Source organism: Ascaphus truei, chromosome 6 (assembly GCF_040206685.1).
Source record: "Ascaphus truei isolate aAscTru1 chromosome 6, aAscTru1.hap1, whole genome shotgun sequence".
NCBI lineage: Eukaryota > Metazoa > Chordata > Amphibia > Anura > Ascaphidae > Ascaphus > Ascaphus truei.
In genome coordinates, this window is record NC_134488.1 from 120674725 (window position 1) to 120693816 (window position 19092).

Consider the following 19092-nt stretch of genomic DNA (forward strand, 5'->3'; position numbering starts at 1 on the left):
TGACAGAAAACAGGCAGCAGACAAACTGTGGAATGGAGTGCCTGTACCACGAGGCTGCCCTGTTCAGCTTAGACAGGACAGAAACTGTTCAGTATCCTGGGAGCCCTGTATATGGAGTTTATTACCAACCCCTGGTTTCTGTCACAGTATGCATGTGTGTGTGTATGTGTACGTGTATGCGTGTGTGTGTGTATGCCTGTGTGCGTGTGTGTATGCATGTGTGCGCGCGCATATATTTATCAAAGTTGCACAATGTTAATAAATAATTTATTCTCACATGTCTTTTTTTTTTAATTTTTAAAATAGTATATAATATACACACACACACACACACACATATATACACACACACACACACACACACAGTTTCCCCAGTGACACACAAACACACAGACCACTTCAAAGTGACACACACACACTGACAGCTGCCAAGTGACACACACACAGTGATACCCGCCTCCCAAGCGCTTGCTGTCTCCTCTGTCAGGACAGCAAAAAGCTCCTGGTAGAGCGAGCGGCAGCACCTAAGCGCTTACTATGTCCCAGGCCTTAGATTGCTGTGACTATTGCTTGACAGTGGTGTGTCTTGGATAAATGTTGAAGAAACTAGTTGCAGTATTTTGATTATCCTCCCTTTGCCCATTCATCTTAGGTCTGTCCTTTTCTAATCAAACTTCATCATTGCATGGTCTGAGGATATCACTGGCAATACGATTTGTGGGTGTTAAATCAGGCTGTGGTATGATTTAATTCAGAAGAGCTGTCAGTCTTGACTTAAGAATTCAGATGACAGTTTGGTTTATCTTGCTGATGTTTAATTTGTGTTGAGGTAACAGTCATTGTACGATGGAATTTCATGTTGGTGAGCAAATCCATATGAGGCAGAATTGCTAGTCGACATTGGGGAGTAAAGCAGATTGGTTTTGGATGGTAGGGGATTGGATTATTTTCTGTGCCATTAGGGTGGGGATTGACTCTTTGAATTTCCCTTGATTATCGTCATCTAAATTAAGAAACCCTTTTTTTACTTGAGAAAACGTTTATTTTCAGATTTCAGATTATTGAAAGAGAATTTTCATCCGCACTAGAGGTTATGATGTCTTGACTAAATGATGTCCGTTTTCCTTGTGCTTTTTATACCAGCCTTACCAGTAGCCAAGCACAAGTGTCTGAGTTATTTTACTGGGCGACTGGCACTTGTGAGCGTATGTATTCACCTTGATACGGTTACATACGAGCTTGGGTTCAAAATGGGTTGCTGTGTGCATGTTTGAATGCATGCTCATAATCTCTGTTTTATTCTGTGTTTTGCATATCTCTGTTCTCACATATCCTGTCTTGTCCTGAGCTTACATACATGGTGGCTGAAGGATATTTTGAGTGGTTCTCTTAATAACTGCAATGTCTATGCAGGAGGAGTTTCTGGGATTCAGCACTGAGGAAACCCGTTTGAAAAGCTCTCTTCGCTTGGCCCTGAGATCAAATAAAGGTAAAGATTCTTTTTTAAAGATCTAATACTTACTGACGTGTCATTGTTTTCTTTGGCCCATAAATATCTCCCTACCACCTTCGTTGTCCTGTGAATGCCCATACAGTAGCCACTTGACTCACCAGATGGTAGTGTCACCTTCTACCCACCTTGGTAGCCAAAATCTTTCTCTTGTTACAAGTCACTTGCTTATGTGTTTCTAATAACCCCTTCCCATACGCATTTAAATCCTTCAGTAGTTTTCTGGTTAATAAAGAGAGATTGATATAATAATATTTTACATCCGAAGCCTACAAAAATTGTCTTTCCTTGTGAATTATCAGAACTATGTGTATGGTTATAGTGGAATTCCTCTACTCTTATCATTCTGGTTTATAAAGAAATATAAATTGCAGATTATATAGGAGGGTTTTTTGTTGTGCTTTATGTTGGGTATTAAGTAGATGGTCGGATTTCCAGTGCTCCTCCGACATATCATAGTTGAGAAAAATAAAATAAAAATATATATAATGTATGTTCAAAAATCAATAGTGGGGGGGAGAGGAGGGAAATGAAGACACGGGACACTCCCTTTTAGTGCCCAATAAATAGGCATATAGTAGAAGTGTTTTTTTTCTCTGGCCCAATATCTTCACATGGTAATGTACTCCATAGGCGAGGATATAACGAGGAGGAACAATAGTGTAATATGGTCACAATGTATTGAAAAGTAAAAGGATAATAGATTGTGCTCACAAAGAATGTTACAATTATTTGTCTACGAGGTGGAGAGGACGAGCCCTTTGTTTCCTGCGCTCCCTCTGTGATTTATGCGGGTACTTGCTGGGGATTCACCCGGGCGTCCATTCACTGCAGAAGCGATATTATCTGCGAAACGCTTAGGGCTGGTAGAGAGGAGAGACATAGTCTCGGACCAGAAGAAGTTGTTTGAGTGTGAAACTGGAAGTGACGGCAGGCTCCAGGGAAGGCCGGCAAGTAGTCACATAGGGAGCTCACGAAACATTGGGACCATCCTCTCCACCTCGTACATTCCCAATTTTAACATTGTTTTATTTTAGGGCCATGTATTGTCCTTTACTTTTCAATATATTGACAACATTGTACAGTGTTTTTGTTCTTTCGATCCACACCTATGGAGTACATTACCGTATGAAGTTATTGGCCAGAGGGAAAACTCCTTTTTACTATATGCCTATTTATTTGTCATTAAATGTGATGTTTGAACATGCACTATTTGACAAAATGACTCCTTCGTGTAACTGAACTCGCTGAGTGCTCAATCCTGGCAGGGAGTACAGCTGCTGGCATCAATGCATTCTTTGAAATTGGAAGGCATGACAGACTTGTATACAAAATTAGCAAATCTTTATTCTGAAATATCTCCGCTCCCCCCCCCCCCCCCCTTTTCCTAGCGGGAAATTTAACTCACGGGCAACGCCGGGTCTCTCAGCTAGTTAATAATAATAGCATGTTCTTGTATAGCGCTACTAGTTTTACGTAGCGCTTTACAGAGACATTTTACAGGCACAGGTCCCTGCCCTGTGGAGCTTACAATCTGTTTTTGGTGCCTGAGGCACAGGGGAATAAAGTGATTTACCCAAGGTCACAAGGAGCTTCAAACACCGTGCCAATCAGTGTCTTTATTCACTGAGCCGCTCCTCCCACATTTTGCAATAAAGATTTGTTGTTTTTGTATCCAAGTCTGATGTGCCTTCCAATTTCAAAGAATGGGTTTTGGAACATACAATATAGTGTAGGTAGTATTTGATTTTTTTTTTTTTTTTTTTTTTATTACTACCTGCATATTTTGGAGGGGCGATGAAAGTCCATGCATATATTTCAATGGACTCTGGCATCAGTCAACATATCCAGCGGCACCAACCCCCCCCCCCTTTTTTTTTTTTTAAACATTTTATATAGATTTTACTTTAGATATTGAGGAGAGAGGATTTTTTTACCACGTACCACATCTATTTTTTGGGCACTGTTTGGTATTAAGGCTGAAATTTGAATAGAAGCAAGACGCAGGTATCATACCGACATTGGTTTACCTTGTAATAACCAGATTGGTTCGCGTTTGTGGTTATTGTGCGTTGACCACTTATTAGAGCAATTGGAAAATGATTCAAAGGTTTCGTTTTTAGATGGGCTTTCAGTATATTTAAAGAAGAGACTGTCCATAAAACTTGCAATCTGCAAAGAAAATGAAAAGTGAAACATTTAAATTTAAAAAAATAAATAAAAATAAAACCCGTTCTCAGGTTTTGAACTCCATCTCGGCATGTGGTTGTCTGTTTTCGCTAGTCCACATGTTTTTTTGTACCACTTTGGTCCTTGTATATTTATTTTTGGTTTGTTTCCTTAGGTCGAAATAGTGCAGTGATGGCAAGCTCTTTGCCACCCACAGTTTCTCCCACCAAAAAGGAATGCCCCGCCTTGCCCCATATTAGGCAGGCATTCACCCCAGAGAAGGTGGTCCGTGTGAATCTCACGCCACTGAAACCATCTCTTTGTGGCTTGCTGAAATCCACCGTCCTTATCCCTTCAAGCAAGAAGCAGGACATCTCACCAAAAGCAAGTGCTTCCCCGTCCTCGTATCCCTTCCCTTCCCCTGAAAGCGAGCTGAAGAAGGAGCTTGCCACCATCGCAGACCCTCACAATAACTCTGCAGATCTACCCAAGAAGGGTAGGCCCCCAGGGTCAAAAAACCGTACGTGGAGCGTAAGCACCTCGGTGAGACCCCGCCGGCGGCGGCGGAAAACGCATGCGGTGGATTTCAGCCCAAGTGTTGACCAACCGCATGCCAGCTCTTCTGTGGAAGTCCTCACAAATGAAAGCAGTGCTGGCCCTCTCAGAGGAATTCCTCCCAGCCAGACAACAACCAGAGGGGTGAAGGTCACGCCACCAATGTCTTTAAAGGTAATTACCAGGGCAAAGAGTGTGAGGGTGAGGCACGATCCACCTGCTCTTATCCTCTCCCAGACTATTACTGGCCAAGTTACTGGGGAGGATGGCGGGAGAGCCAAAGGTTCTTTGAGGGAGCCTGTCATAGAAACTGACCTACCTGTTTTAACGGTGACTCGCACTGCTATAAAAAAAAGGGGTCAGAGAGACGGGCGGGTTCCCAAAGTGAAATGGAAACTCCGAGCAGGTCGCCGACAGGTGATTGACGTAGAGATTGTCCCTTCAGAGGACCAGAGACTGCTAGCAGAAGAAGTTATCCCTCAAAAGGGGGAGGAACTGCATCCAGAAGAACAGATATGCAGAGAGCCGGAAGAGAGACTACTAAATGAAGAGAAGATTGTCCCCGACTTGGAGGCTGGTCTGCCGCTTGAAGTAGAGGCTGTCTCGGAGAGAGATGAGATGTTACTGACAGAGGAAGGAATCGCTGAAAAAGATGGAAATCTGACAGAAGAAACTGCTCTTGAAAAAGAGGACATAATAGCAAAGGAAGAGGCAGATTGTATACATCAGGAGAAATTGCCACCTGTAGAAAATACTTCCCCTAATTCACCTGGATCTGTGCTGCCTGCAGAAAAAGCTCACACGGAAGCCACAGAGATATCAGTGGGTGCTACATCTACCACTGGTGAGACTATTCGTCTAACTGTGGAGAATGAGTCTCCTTCTCTGCCAGAGTCTCCTCCTACAACCCCAAACAAGAGGGTCAAAACTTTAAGAAAGAGCAAGAAAGGAAAGCTCACACGCTCCCAGAAAGCAGAGCGAGCAGCATCTCAGAGACTGCTGGCCAAGGTAAAGGCGGCACAGTTCAAAGCCCAACCGCAGATGCAAACTCAGTCTTCCAAAGTGATGCAAACCAGAAGTGGCGTCCTTAAAAGCATCCGTAGTTTCATCATGCCAGTGATGAGTGTCCGCTCCTCGCGTGTCATTAAAACACCGCGCCGGTTCATGGACGAACAGCAGTTATCTCCTACCACAGGACTCCAAGCCAGGATAGCTCCTCTGTCACACAAAGTGGAGCTACCTACCTCCACCCTTGCTGAGAAGGCACAAGAAGGACTTTCTGACTCTCTTTCTTCTCTTACTGACCCTAGCTTCCATGTCTATTCTGAAGGAGACTCCCTTAAGCTACTTCCTGTCTCACCCCACACAGACTCCACACTGACCGCCTCCTCTCCTCCTTCTTCCTCCGCTTCTTCGCCATCTCTCACTCCTGCTGCTCCCGAGAGTACGCGCAAAACCATCCTGCGGGAACCCACCTTTCGTTGGAATTCCTTCAGTACTCCCGAATCACAACCCACACCATCGTCAAACAAACCTCTCTTCCGTCTATCATCTCCTGCCTCTCCAGAGGAACCTTTACCTCCCACCTCTCCAGCATCTGCTCCACCCTCCCCTCCGTTGTCCCTTCCTTCTCAGCCAGTCCCCAAATCAGATCCCGTCAAACGGGCTCCTCTTCTCAGAGCTCCTCAATTCACACCTAGTGAGGAACATCTGAAAATCTACCAGTCGGTCTCCCTGCAGGACAGCAAAGCCAAAACTCCTCCTAGCTCTTCTGCTGTCCCTAACAGAATACATCAGACAGACCAGAAGCTAAGCAATGAAGCCAATGCTTCTCTTCCAGAGAGAGGGGAGGTACTGGTGCCGCCCTCACCCAAACAGAGTGATTTGCATCCCGGGGGACGCAGAACAAACCACCTGACTTTACCTCTGTTTGACACTGCTTCTGAAGTGGATTCCCCCTGCAATTCCACTGAGCCTATCCTGATAATCACTGAATCTACCCCAGAACTCCCTGAGCCAACTCAAATGCTGCCTGAGCCAGCAGAGAATTTAAGCTTGGTAACTGAGAGCCCCGCCACCCTTTCAGTGCTGATTGAATCTCTTGAAACATTGGAGAAGCCCCTTGAGATGGAGCCCATCAAAATTGGTCCAGTAGACTGCCCTGCCGTGGTATGTAAAGTAGCCATCAGACCGCGATCGCCATCTCCTGTGGAAAAGCGTTTACAAGAGAAGAGCATCCCTGTGGAAACTAGTGAGCTGTCCCTTTCAGGCACCGACAAGAAGGTAATCTGTCTGCTGGAGAAGGCGAAACTGCAACTAATTAAGATTGACAAGCAAAAGAGTCCTGATATGGTGAGATCCAATGCACGTTTGTTCAGAGGCCAATCTCGTTTGTTCATTCTCTGCTTTGCTATTGTAGCCGTGTCTTGCTTTCTCTCCCCCCCCCCCCCCCCCATATTATCCCCTTGACACTTGTCACTCCTCCTCCTGTGGGTTTTTTTTGTTTGTTCTCATCACTCCCTCACTAATTTGTTCTTTAGGTGCACTCTCAGGTTGCTTCTGCGGATGCTCCCAAGGATTCTGCTTCCCCTCCTGTTCCTGACGAGAATTCCTCCAGACCTCAGGCAGGGCAGGTAATGGAACCCAAAGGCAGGATGGATGAGAGGGTCCTGAAATAAGATTTTGTTAATTAACCATTATATATATTTTTTTATTTTTTTTTGCGCACTCCTACTAGAGTCAGGATTCCCCCCTGCAGGGTCCACGTATTAAGCATGTCTGCCGACACCCCGCTGTGGCTCTTGGACAGCCGCGTGCCATGATCCCCGAGGACATCCCCCGCCTAAGTGCCCTACCCCTGGAAGAGAGAGAGGCTGATGTTCCCTCCCCAGCACCTCCTGAAGGTGAGTAGCACCCAGCTGCTTTGCCACAGGAAACCCCTTTGCTGAGGGGGCTCTGTTATACTGTGGGACACCAGCAATGATATATCAGGGTGTTCTGTCCAACGCAGGCCCAGGTCCAGAGACGGGTGCTAAGCTTGAGCACACTTTTACTCCCATTAATATGAATGGGAGCTGAGGCATGCTAGAGCTTAGCCCCCTTTTGAGGACCTGGGCCACAGTGATCTGGTGAGGGGCTGGCTGGGAGGTCTTAGACCATGTGCAGGGACCTCGTTGGGTGGGCTTATGGGGTGGGGGCCTTCTGTGACGCACACAAAGCTGGGTAGAGACTTTTAGTGGGACTTTCTGTAAAACAAGTTTCTAATATGTTTTAGGATGGGGATTACGTAACACTCTCCTATCTTTGAGAGAGCACAATATTTTTAGGGAGGGAACAGTAGTCATCCTGATTTTGAGAGTTTAGAGCCAGTGGATTAGATGGATGGTAGATTCAGAAATGTGGAGGAATCCAATTCAGAGCTGTTGGGTTGACGGGAACCCGATTTTTAACTTGCAGAAATGTGGGTGGAGTTGGGAATCCAGTACGAGGTGTGCTTACAATACATCACTTCTAATGTAAATCCTTCCTCCTTCTGCTTCTCAGACTCATCCTCTGCCTCTGAGCAGGAAAGCAGTGCCAGGAGACCGAAGTCAACAAAGGCAGAGCCCGTGGCTCCAGCACGCAGGGCAAGGGCCCTCCCACATGGAAAGCTACGCATGGCAAGGTGTGGCACCTGCAAGGGCTGCTTAGTACAGCGTGACTGTGGCAAGTGCCTGAACTGCCTGGACAAGACCAAGTTTGGAGGTCCCAACACCAAGAAGCAATGCTGTGTGTGAGTGCCTAACTCTCTCTTGAGTAGGACTAAGGGGACAAAAGGTGCACCGGGAGCAGTAATAACGCTGCTCTTGGTTCACTTTGTATTTAAAGGAAGGCTATATTTAAGTTTTGGTTCAGTATGAACTTTTAAGGATTTGCGATGATTTGTTAATGAATAGTTTCCCCAGCATTGCAAAATATAAATATGCGCAAATTTTTTTTGGGGGGGGGGGGGGTGGGCACAGGCGGTTGCAGAAGTCCCGCGCTCTCTTCTCGCCCCAAAGGCATTTAAATTAAATGCCGGGGGACAACGCAAGGCCTCTGTAACCTGTACTTACCGAGGTTCAGCCGGCTCCAGGGAGCGTTACCATGGCAACGCGGTGTCAAATGACCCAGCGGGGTCATGTGTTGCCACAGTCACGTGACGTCACACAGCGTCATTTGACGCCGCACGAAGGTAAGGAGGGGGGGGGGGGCACCAAGGAGGAGAACAGGCATGGGGGGGTGAGGGGGGCAGCAAAAAAAGTTTGCGCTCCCCTGATCTACATCATCCAAATCCTCTCGGCTTTTGTGGGGTCGAGGACCTAATTGACCGCATTGGAATAGGGAAAGCAATTTACTGGTAGCCCCTCCCCCGGTATATTTTATTGTGTATTATATTCACGAATTTCTGTGATATTGTCCGTTTGAAATTCGTTTTTTGTGTGTGTATTATTTATTATATAATATATATTATATATTTATATTTTATGTAATGTTATATATTATATGTATTGTTATCGATATATCTATATCACTACTCGTTACATCGGCCCAGAGAATGCCTTGCCTGAAAGAGGACAGAACAGAGGATACAAAATCTGAACCCTGCATTAAAAAACTAAAAACCTTTAACAGTTTAAGAATCAAAACATCCAAAACAATTTATTTGTGAACCCAGGTGACAGAGCCCACCCTTGCCTAAAAGTGACATTCGTGAGGCCCCGTGTTTTCGTTCTTCACGTTCAGCGTACCCTTATGACGTACGTCAGAGGTGGGCAGCTCCCAGTCTTCAAGGGCAGCCAACAGGTCAGGTTTTCAGGATATCCCTGCTTCAGCACAGGTGGCTGTCTTTGAGCCTCTGAGCCACCTGTGCTGAAGCAGGGATATCCTGAAAACCTGACTTGTTGGTGGCGCTTGAGGACCGGAGTTGCCCACCCCTGACGTAGAAAGTGGAGCACAGGCTGTGGCACGCCAGAGGCCTACTGACGCACTAGGTACACCATGGCAAAAATGGTAGTTTTCTTGGATTTGATCGGGCTAACCCCTCCTGTTGTGATCGGACTAGCCGCTCTGTTGGAGTGTCCCCTCCACTCCCATTTACATAAGCCATGGAAACTAGGGCGGCAGCGAAAAAGGGTTAATGGTTTAGTGCATGGAATCATTCTAAAGCTGAAAGTACGCAGCAGGGATGCAGAGGAAAAATACAAATGTATCTGTAAGCATACAGTTTTATGGGGTTTTTTTCCTTGACATATTTTCTAATAGTGTTATTAATAAACTAGTAGCTTTTCTCTCCTTGCGCAGTCCTCTTGGGCAGAGTACACTGTTCTACTTTCCATACTCAGCCCTTTACATGAAGATTAGATTTGTAAAGCCTTGAAAGGTGGATCTAAATGTACCTTTACAGCAAGAAAAAACATTTATTCAAAATGTACCAATCTATGGAGAATCATTTCCCCCCCCCCCCTCCCCCTTCCCACATGAGCAAAAGGTCCCTTTGTGTCACATACGAATGATTGTCCCTTCTATTCCAGCATTACTATAGGTAACAAACTGGGCATTAATGTCACGGGGGTTACTCTGAAGATGGGACTAACCGAATTGAATGTGTTCAATCCCTGTCTGTGACGGGTGACATACTCTGTGACTGCGCATTTTTGGAGGGTTCTGTTTTGTCTGCTCTGCATAAACCTGGTCTCTCTCGTCAGGAATCGGAGATGTGTTTTGATTGAAGCTCGGAAGCAGCAGAGATTGGCACGAAAAGGTAAGCATCCTGCATCTTCCTTCCTGCAGCCTCTCTCATAGGTTCTTGGCATTCAACCAGTTGATCTGCTGCAGCCTCTTGATGATTTGTGCAAGCTCTTTGCTGGGCTCAGGATTTAGACTTCCGTGCTTGTATTGATGTAGTTGCTATCATTAGCAGGGAGTAGATACTTGAGGCAACATTTCTAGGACATAACCAAAATGGTCGTGAACAGACAAGAACAGGTAAACTATGCATGGTTTGCATAACAAAACATATTAGGAAATATCGAAGGAATTAAACCCTGGAAGGATGGGTAGGAGCAATTGGATGTAGGCCAGGGGTGGCCAACTACAGTCCTCAATGACCTCCAACAGATTTCTTGGTGGCCCTTCAGAACTGGAGTTGGGCACTCTTTATGTAGACTCTCTCTCTTAAATATTTCAATGATGTCAATAAGGTGGTTGAAGCGGAAAGTGGAGAAAATAGCAATTCTGCACTGAAGGGGGCAGTTGATAGAGAAATAAGAATGCAAGATTATAATTCTCCACTAAAAGATTGATAAATGAGCTTCCATGTTCTAGAACAGCGGTGCGCAAACTGTGGGGCGCGACCCCCAGGGGGGGCGCGACCCTGCCGACGGGGGGCGCGGGGTTTACAGAGGCCCCGCGCGCTTCCCGAAGGCACTTAAATTAAGTGCTGGGGGAGCTGCAGGGCCTCTGTAAACCTTACTTACCGTGGCTCCGGCGGCTTCCTCCCTGCGGCGCCATGGCAACGCGGCGTCAAAATGACGCTGCGAGGTCATGTGACGTCACGTTGCTATGGCAACGTGACGTCATTACGCCGGAGCGCGGGTAAATTGGGGTTGGGGGGGGCGCGGGAGCGAGGGGACAGCCGTCAGGGGGGCGCAGGGAAAAAAGTTTGCGCCCCCCTGTTCTAGAATATCATTTCCTCCATCTGCACTATGGAATGTTTTTTTTTTGTTTTTTTACTCTGGATTTATGCAGCTCAGTATTGTGCTAGTCGGTCATTTATCTTTAACATCATCAACATATGCACTCCCAGGTGTGAAATCTACCAACGCATCCGGCTTTAGAGCAGGGGTTCTCAACTCCAGTCCTCAAACCCCCATCCCAAATGGGTCAGGTTTTCAGGATATCGTTGCTTCAGCACAGGTGGCTCAATCGGTCCAAGCTTCAGCACAGGTGAAGCCACTGATTCAGCCACGTTGGCTGAAGCTGGGATATCCTTAAGACCTGACCTGTTGGGGAGGATTGGACTTGGGAACCCCTGCTTTAGGTCTTGTAGCGTTAGTGAATCCTTATATTGTTGGGCAAACTACAGAAGCGCTTGGTGTTATGAGATGCTAAATGCCTCCTCAATAAAGAGCCCCTTCAAAAGAAGAGGCTAGTACTTTATGGATTAACAGTAGCATGGACAATGATAATATTCCATGTATTCCGTATGAGCTTTTGCGTATGTGTTCATACAGAAGTAGCTACCTCAGCTCTGACGCTGCACCAAGCTGTTGCTTTTCTCCAGATTTATCGTGGTTCGGAGAAACGTGAACTGTTAGATCTGTCCATAACCCAGAGTAAAACATGTAACGCTGCTTTCCCTGCAGGTCGGGGGGTGATCAGACTTCCTCCTATACGGCGGGACAGCCCCACGGAGTCCGAGGACACTTATCCAGACGTGTGTCGCAGTGAGGAAACTGAAGTATCAGATCGACTTGAGCCAGACCAAATGCTCCAACGCAAATCGTCTCGGCGCTGCGTCAAACAGCGTACATGTTACCAGCTCTTCCCTGATTCAGAGGACTCCGACTACGATCCCAGCCCTAGTGCTCCACGCAGGAAGCAACGCAGAGAATCTGGTCAGAATATACACACTACTAGTCAGTGAGCAGCTGCCAAGACCCACCCTTTATATAGCCATAGTCGGCATGTGGAGGTATAACCACATATAGATGCAGCCCTAAACTCCGCACTTACACCATTTTAGGAGCAGCAGTACACACTTCCACAATCAGGTCACCCCCGTTCATATCATAGTGTATGGAGATGCTGCAGTCACTCGCTCATTATGCTTTTTGTAGCCATATGCCTGCTTCCCCATGCTAATTTTCTCACTCCCATTTTTTTGGGATGGGACACTTATTCTCTGGGAAATCTCATGTCCGCTCTCTCTCCCTCTCAGATTTGCTCCCTCAGGAGTCGGAGGAGCAGAGTAGACCACGAAAAACACCTCAACAGCCTATGATCCTCCGAGCTCGGAACGGTCCCGAAAGGGTGAGCGTTTGGGTGGAGGGGGCGTGATAAGTTTTATTTCCTCTTTACTATTACATGGCCTCTACTTCTCTTCTGCAACCTTTTTTGTGGCTTACCGTTCCCTTTACACCTTTCTTCCTCTGCAGGTCTCCGTACTGAATGGATGTCCCTCTAAGCTTAAGTCTGTAGATGGGACACTTCGTTTACGTGTCGATTTCAAGGTGAGTTCTTGGGGCAGACTGCGACACCCATACTAGTGTTGGCACTGCGGTGGGATGTTACAGCTCTTATGGTAGAAGGTTGTTGGTTCCCTGGTAAGATGTGTAGCCTTCCTGACGCATCATCGTGGTGGGGGAAGTCTCTCGAGTGTTTCCCACTCCACAGTTGAAGGACCTTGTTCTCCTTGCATTGTTACTTTCTCTGCAGGAGGATTGTGACCTCCAGAATGTGTGGTTAATGGGAGGACTGAGCATCCTGACTTCTGTGCCTGTGGCACCGGCACTCAACTGCCTGTTGTGTGCAAGCCAGGGGCTTCATCAGGTACTATATGGGGAACGGGGGGTTAATGGGCGCGTTAATGGTAACAAATGGGGAAGGTTGTGAGATTGTTGCTGCCAGGATGGTTTTTGGGAGGGGATGAGGAGGTGACCCGTCCCCGTTTCCCTCGAGTTGATCATGTTGACGTTGTTCCTGCAGCTCATTTACTGCCAGGTGTGCTGCGAGCCTTTCCACGCCTTCTGCTTGGAGGAGTCGGAGCGACCTCTGCTGGGGCAGGAAGACACCTGGTGCTGTCGCCACTGCAAGTTTTGTAATGTGTGTGGGCGCAAAGGAAAAACCAAAAAGGTGACCCAACCATCTGGCACCACATGCTACAGCGCAGGGGTGGCCAACTTAAGTCCTCAAGAGCTACCAACAGGTCAGGTTTTCAGGATATCCCTGCTTCAGCACAGGTGGTGCAGTCTTCGACTGAGCCACTGAGCATCCCTGTGCTGAAGCAGGGATATCCTGAAAACCTGACCTGTTGATAGCTCTTGAGGACTGGAGTTGGCCACCCCCTGGTATAGCGTATTCTTGTGTGTATCTGTACAGTAACCTTTTTCTTCTTTCTCAACCTCGCAGCCTCTGCTGGAGTGTGAACTCTGCCAGACAAACTACCATGTGAACTGCCTGGGACCCAACTATCCTGTCAAACCTCCCCGCAGCAGGAAGGGCTGGGTAAGTGTTAGTGTTAGTGTTAGTGTTAGTGTTAGTGTTAGTGTTAGTGTTAGTGTGTGTGTGTGTGTGTGTGTGTGTGTGTGCGCAACTCAACCACTCCCCTCCCATAATCCACATCGTGACGAAGCCGGGATGGGAGGAAACTAGTCGTTGAAGACTGACCCTTTTTTTGTTCCCGGCTTTCTGTGCGCCATACAATCCCTGGTTATTTCTAGTAAATTGGCCATCTGACGCCGTTATGCACAGTCTAACTATCTGTGTATGGGTGCGAGATTTCACTGCAGCTGTGTGAAATGAAGGAAGCAATCGGTGAGCAGGTCGTTTACAGTTCGGGATGTTTGTAATAACCTTACTGATCCTCTTTTGAAAGCTAGACTAAAACCGTTGTGTATAGAGTTACTTTTTAATAGAGTAATTGGTGTTCTACACAGCGGTACCTTACGTACAAGCTCACATATCTACTTCATGTTACACATTCTAATCCTACTCTGAAAATACGTATAAATGGGATATCTCTATGGACTCTAAATGGTTAATGCTCCTCCTTTCAGTACGTAGAACTTGAAGTAGCCATTGTTTACCAATCATACTTGTATCCGAAATATTAATTAGTTTGGGGCCTGCTGTACCAAATTGGGGAAACGACAAACCAGAAACCGGTCTTGTATCACGTTGGGGTTTTGCGTTGGTGTTTGGGGCAAGTTAAAGGCGGGCAGCGAAGGATAACAGTTCTGTAATGTGAGTCAGCGGTTTTAGCTTTTGATGATTTAGAGCAGGGGTGGCAAACTCCAGTCCTCAAGGCCCACCAACAGGTCTGGTTTTCAGGATATCCCTGCTGCATCACAGGTGGCTCAATCAGTTCAGATTTTCTGAAAACCTGGCCTGTTGGTGGCCCTTGAGGACTGGAGTTGGCTATCTCTGATTTAACGTTTCACTATATTGGTTTATTCTGCATAGAGGGCGTTCCAAGCAAATTGGACCCCCCCTCCCCCCCCATTGCAACCAGTCCACATTCAGACCTGCTCCTTTCCTTAGATCTGCATGGCCTGCGTTCGCTGTAAGGGCTGCGGTGCTTCCTCCAAGATTGATGGGGATTTGGAATTGTCTGAAGAGGGCAGCTTGTGCCCCGAGTGTACCACGCGTTACGAGAAAGGTGAGGCGTGTGTACCTGGCCTGTCTCTTGCCCTTTTACAGCTTCCATGCAGGTTGAGTGACTATTCTCTCTTTTCCCCACCCTCCCCCTCTACACAGGGAATTTGTGCCCCATCTGCATCCGCTGCTATGAAGAAAGTGACTACGAGAGCAAAATGATACAATGTGCAAAGTGTGTCAAATGGGTGCATGCGAAGTGTGAGGGGCTTTCTGGTGAGTGTGATAAGGGCGGCTTACCTTTCCATCTGACGTCCTCTCAAACTCCTATTACTGCTTCCTCACCATCTCCATTCCAATGCTCCTCTCACTGTCCATCTTCCCACAGACGAGGGCTACGAGATACTGTCTAACCTGCCTGACAGTGTCGTGTACACATGTCCTCCTTGTTTGGGCAGTAACTGTGCAATATGGAGGGAGGCCATGCTCTCTGAGCTCACTGCTGGCCTCCATGAAGTTCTGCAGGGACTGTTGACCTCCCAACTCGCTGCACCCCTCCTGCTCTGCACACGGGTGAGTGCTCATGGAATTAATCCTTGCAAACACTCAACTGCTATAGCAGAGTAGTTATGTGACATTGACCACTCTTCCCCCGACTCGCCCTTTATTGGCGTTTGTTTGGTTGTATTGTAGAATAACTTTTCTAAACTTTCTTAGTGCGAGCAATACAATGTGGTGTATGCAGTATGATTGTGTCACACGCCTCACATTCTCTTGTAGTGCTGCAGCCGGGGAGGCAGTGGGAAATGTCACCAGACTCCATGTGACCTGCAGTCTTTGGGCCAGTTGTTGGAAGACGGTCACTACAACTCTGTCGTAAGTGTGACTCCATGCTTCCTGCTCACTTAAGGCTACATCTCCCGGTCTCCGTGTCGCTTTAGGCCATGTCCATAGTGTGAGCAACCATGGGTGGCACGAACAGGCCGCACCTCTGAGGCAGGCCATAGAGAGCGCGAGCGATGAAGCGCAGCAGCGTTTTCAGCAGACAGCAGAATTTTTGTTTTTGTCGCACGACAGCCAGGTCACGTGAGCCAATGAGGGCAAACCAGTCTCGGGACGGTTGCTCGCGCGCCCGCTATATCCGTGGCCTTATGCCCACTTCCCTCGTGTTGGCTGCCCTTCCAGCGCTGACTCTCAGCCCTCTGTTTGTAGAACGCTTTCAACGACGACCTGGCGCGAATTATCCAGAAAATGATCAACAAGGAGGAGAGGGGCTTGTTGGACAGTCGTGGGGAGGCTGTGAAGAGCCTGTATCTCAAGGTGAGCACAGTGCTGGCTCAGAATAGTAACTAATATTTGCCGTTCTTGAGGAGCAGTATTGTGTACAATAAACTTTCAATGACGGTCTGTTCTGCAGGCGTTTATCGCAGTCTAACTGAATAACGTCTTCAGCGTTGTAATAAAGTATAAATACCCTGCTACCTAACATCTGTACCATTATAAAGGTATGTTTCAGCATAATAACAAGTCTTTGAATTTACCTGCTGCTTTCATTAGAGACTCATATCTGCCAGAATGGCGGTAGCAGTTCCAATGTTGATCAGAGCTGGAACATCTGTTTTTGTGACTGCGCCTTTAACTGGTTACAGATGTGTTCTTAGTTATAAGCTGTATTGCAGCCATAATGCTGAATTTGGACTGACATTTGCTGGTCTCATTGCTCACTTGTGTCTGTTATATAAAACTGGTAAATTATTTGCCCAGCTCAGGGGAGGCCAACTGCAGTCCTCAAGGGTCACCAACAGGTCAGGTTTCCAGGCTATCCCTGCTACATCACAGGTGGCTCAGTCAAAGACTGAGTCTGAGGCACCTGTGCTGAAGCAGGGATATACTAAAAACCTGACCTGTTGGTAACCCTTGAGGATTGCAGTTGGCCACCCCTGTCTTAATCCGTGCAGCGTATATAAATTAAATGAAAAAGAACTAAACCTCAAATTATAATTATAAGTATATTATAAGTATAATTATAACCAATATAATAGCAAAAATATCCTGTATACCACAGATGGATGTGTATGTATAGCAAGAGGACATTCAAAAACCTCCAAATATGGATAGTCCCAGATGATGGGGTTTTAGTCCTGCTGCCAGAGTCCTAAGAGGAGGGATTTCCACATCCCTCTCAAAAGTAGCTGGGATGAAAAAGGGGTGGCCGTCTGTAGGCGCGTGGACTAAACAAATGACATAAAGAGAACACATGGCGTAATCACAGGTGGATGCAGGAATTAATGATAACATTTTATAGGTACACTTTGACTGCAGTTATTTCTCCTATTTTGAAGATGGACACTGGTATAGTGCACACTGGTATTCTTTTTCCAGCCTTTCAGGGTGTATAATCTACCGCATTTTAGTTGAAAGAGGATACATGTCATAATAACATTTATTGAAATAAAACAGTTGATAAATGCGACTTTAAACTCTCAAACGGTCCTTAAAATCGAGCATTCAAATATTTTGCTTTCCAGCACACTGGTGTCAGTCCGTCCTGTCTTGACAGTGATGCTGAGGTCCTCCCAAATATGGAGTCGTACGCTCGCTGTGGCTCCTGGTTCACCTCCCGGTGCACCTGGTTGTGTGGAGGTGCCCTCCTAATGTTACGCGTCTCTGCAACAGATTATCCAGCCGTTTGTGTGACGCCGGCACTGCCGTATGCGGTGCCAAAGCGCTCTAGCTATGGGGGTCTGTTGCACTGAGAGGTAAACCAGGAGCCACAGGGAGCGTACGACCCCGTAGGCGTAAGCCTGCTTCACCCCAAGACTGTTTACTGTATTTAGAGGGCCCCAGCGTCACCCCTTTTTCGTTCCATATATAAATGCAAGGCCCCTGCGTGAATGCCCCTCATTTTATCGCTGCAGTTCATGGGTAATGGCTTCAGCTGGTTCCGTGCAGAAGAATCCACATTCTGGGAGAATCGCAAGCCTGTGGCAAAGTAAGTGAATGGGAGACTCGCGTTCATTCCCCACATAGAAACATTGAGTTTCACAGCAGAAAAGCGCCGCCTTATCTATCCATTTTCCTCACCATTGGGGAAAACCTGCGACCCCATTTGATTTGCTTTATTTTCGTCATTAGGACAGACGTGTCACTCCAAAGCATATCTGAATTCTCTTCCTGTATTAGACCGCCTCACCTCTGTTGGGCGGCTATTCAACAAACCCCACCACCCTTTCCTGCACAAGTGTTTCCTCACAGTTCCCCTGAGCCTGACACCCTCCAGCCTCTTGTTCTAACACTTTTCTCTGGAATATGCTTCGCTCCTGTACCTTGTTGAAACCCTTTTATTTATTTGGATGCTTCCATCATATCTCCCCCCCACTCCCCTATCCCTTTACACCAAGCTGCACACATTTTGTCCCTTATCGCCACTGTACCAATCCAACTCGAATGGTGAATATCTTCCCCTGCCCAAGCCTTTTCCCATGAAGATGGGGAATCCATACAATCCCCTAAGAAACTTCCTTTATTTCAGTGGCGTTCTTCCCAATGCCGTGCAGCCTCCTTCATCTGACCATACCTATGCCCATTGGAGGTTGGAAGATGACTGCTCCGTGTCGACCAACGGCGTCGCCCAGGATAAGGCATCGCCCAAGCAAGGTAGGTGTATTAGAGAGGACGGGAGCCCTGTATGAGTTGGGATTTTTGCTTCCTTTATTTGGTATTCACGCATTTCCTCTCGACTTTGTAGTAAAGCGGGAAGTGGGTTCTGAGTCTGGCAGAGAAGCCGCTGCTGAGAAGGATACACGTCAGTGTGCCCTCTGCCTAAAGTATGGAGATGACGAACCTAAGGTGAGCGTGAGAAGGGGGAAGTGTTTCCACAACAGTCCACAAGGGGAGTTCCAAATGTTTGCTTTATCTGTGGCTCTCCGTGTGCTCCTTGTGCCCCCCCCCCCCCCCCACACTGATATCGCTGCCTCTTTCTGCCATGTAGTTATTTTCTATTGTGTACTCCAGGGGTGCGCAAACAATGGGGTGCGGCGGTTACAGAGGCCCCGCGCTACCCCGAAGGCGTTTAAATAAAATGCCAGGGATCGCACGAGGCTTCTGTAACTTTACTTACCTTACCAGCGATGTGTCACCATGGCAACCCGGCGTCAAATGATGTGACGTCGCGTTGCCCAACATGACGTCACAACATGACCCCGCGGTGTCATTTGCCGCCTGAGCCGAGCGGGGGGGGGGGGCGCAGTGAGGTGTTTGCGCTCCCCAGGTCGACTCCATGTGTTGCAGAATAAAAGATTTGAAATTATTTTATTAGTTTTTATAAGATAAAGCCATCATGTAGATGTGTGCTGAACGTAGAGGTAACCTACCTACTAAAGAGGCAGAATACAAATGCCAAAATACAGAATAAGGTCAGATACTCCTATTGCAATCTAAATATAATACAAAACTTTATGAAACATTTTGCAGTCCAAAATGTAACCATCTTAACAGGTGAAAAAACAAACAAAAATACCAAC

At 47.0% G+C, this 19092-nt stretch overlaps 1 protein-coding gene across 4 annotated transcripts in view; it reads left to right on the top strand.

Annotated features, from left to right (window-relative positions):
• The window catches only part of KMT2B (lysine methyltransferase 2B), a 56012-nt gene that overhangs the window by 23062 nt on the left and 13858 nt on the right, over positions 1-19092 (top strand). For 2 of the 4 annotated variants that reach the window (XM_075606091.1, XM_075606092.1), the window contains exons 2-21: positions 1414-1489; positions 3855-6586; positions 6775-6867; positions 6972-7137; positions 7778-8006; positions 9961-10016; positions 11620-11871; positions 12195-12286; positions 12412-12486; positions 12692-12805; positions 12962-13108; positions 13385-13480; positions 14516-14633; positions 14732-14845; positions 14958-15142; positions 15350-15445; positions 15782-15889; positions 17488-17561; positions 18102-18226; positions 18318-18418. In XM_075606091.1, the coding sequence (XP_075462206.1) occupies positions 1414-1489; positions 3855-6586; positions 6775-6867; positions 6972-7137; positions 7778-8006; positions 9961-10016; positions 11620-11871; positions 12195-12286; positions 12412-12486; positions 12692-12805; positions 12962-13108; positions 13385-13480; positions 14516-14633; positions 14732-14845; positions 14958-15142; positions 15350-15445; positions 15782-15889; positions 17488-17561; positions 18102-18226; positions 18318-18418 (5049 nt within the window). The remainder of the gene's footprint in view (positions 1-1413; positions 1490-3854; positions 6587-6774; positions 6868-6971; positions 7138-7777; positions 8007-9960; positions 10017-11619; positions 11872-12194; positions 12287-12411; positions 12487-12691; positions 12806-12961; positions 13109-13384; positions 13481-14515; positions 14634-14731; positions 14846-14957; positions 15143-15349; positions 15446-15781; positions 15890-17487; positions 17562-18101; positions 18227-18317; positions 18419-19092) is intronic. The other 2 variants (XM_075606094.1, XM_075606093.1) reach the window with 2 other exon arrangements.